At 33.9% G+C, this 1152-nt stretch overlaps 1 protein-coding gene across 1 annotated transcript in view; it reads left to right on the top strand.

The window, feature by feature from the left end:
• The first annotated feature begins 871 nt into the window (after nt 1-871).
• The window catches only part of COL19A1 (collagen type XIX alpha 1 chain), a 308387-nt gene continuing 308106 nt past the window's right edge, over nt 872-1152 (top strand). The window contains exon 1 of the mRNA XM_059399023.1: nt 872-999. Coding sequence (XP_059255006.1) covers nt 909-999 — 91 coding nt within the window. The 5' untranslated portion in view covers nt 872-908. The remainder of the gene's footprint in view (nt 1000-1152) is intronic.

Raw genomic sequence — 1152 nt, 5'->3', positions numbered from 1 at the left:
TCCAGCAATTCCATTTTTGGATATGTACCCAAAAGAATTAAAGACACAGACTTGAACACGTATTTGTTCATTCATGTTTATAGCAGCATTTTGACAATAATGTCAAAAATGTTGAAAGCAACCCGAGTGTCCATCAACAGATGAATGGATAAACAAAACATAGTATATACATACACTGCAATATTATTCAGCTTTAAAAAGGAAGGAAATTCTGACACATGCTACCACATGGATGGACCTTAGGGAGAGTATGCCCAGTGAAAGAAAGTAACAAAAGGATAAAAATGGTATGATTCCACTCATATGAGGTACCTAGAGTGACCAAATTCATAGAGACAGGAAGTAAAGTGGTGGTTGCCAGGGGCCAGAGGAAGGAGAAATGGGTAATTAGTGTTTCATAGTTATAGAGTCTCAGTTTTGCAAGATGAGAAGTTATGGATGGTGGTGGTGATCGCACAATAATATGAAGGAACTTAATGCTACTTAAGAAGATCATAGATTTTATATTAGGTATGTTTTACTAGGATTTAGAAATATATATATATATATATACAAGCTTAAGTCATTTTAAATGGCATAGCTTTAAAAAACACACTTAAGGAATAGAGAAGGGAAAATTTAAGGGAGAAGAGGCTTTGTGGACATTGATAATTAGGACCTAATCAGAAAATATTTTTTGGAGCTTTTTCATACAGATTAAGGCCTATATTGTGTTATTATATATAATTACATCTATAACCATATATCTAATTATATAATTACATATATTGCAAAAATCTATTGTGTGTTTTTTGGTGATGAGGGTTTTCTAGAGATCATAATGAGAGGACCTATATACAAGAAGCTCAGTTCCAATATTTTGTTTTTTGCAGATCTGTGGCCACTGGTTCACATGGTTTCGAGGCACAATGAAGCATGCTGGCTCTTGGAAAATTTGGCTCTGGGTGGTAATGCTTCTGCTTCCTGCTTCCATTTCCGTGACGGTCAGGGACAAGTCAGGTATCCAGGCCACCTCTTTTGTCCAGTCACCAAATGTTATTTATAGACTGTCAGTTATTTTTAAAATCATTAAAGTGTTTTTAGTTTTGTTTTTTTTTTTTAAATTTTTTATTTTTATAAACATATATTTTTATCCCCAGGGGTACAGGTCTG

The sequence above is a fragment of the Mustela nigripes genome, chromosome 5 (assembly GCF_022355385.1).
Source record: "Mustela nigripes isolate SB6536 chromosome 5, MUSNIG.SB6536, whole genome shotgun sequence".
In the NCBI taxonomy this organism is placed as follows: Eukaryota; Metazoa; Chordata; class Mammalia; order Carnivora; family Mustelidae; genus Mustela; species Mustela nigripes.
Note: the sequence above shows the minus strand (reverse complement) of the source record. Positions and strands in the feature narration are given on the sequence as shown.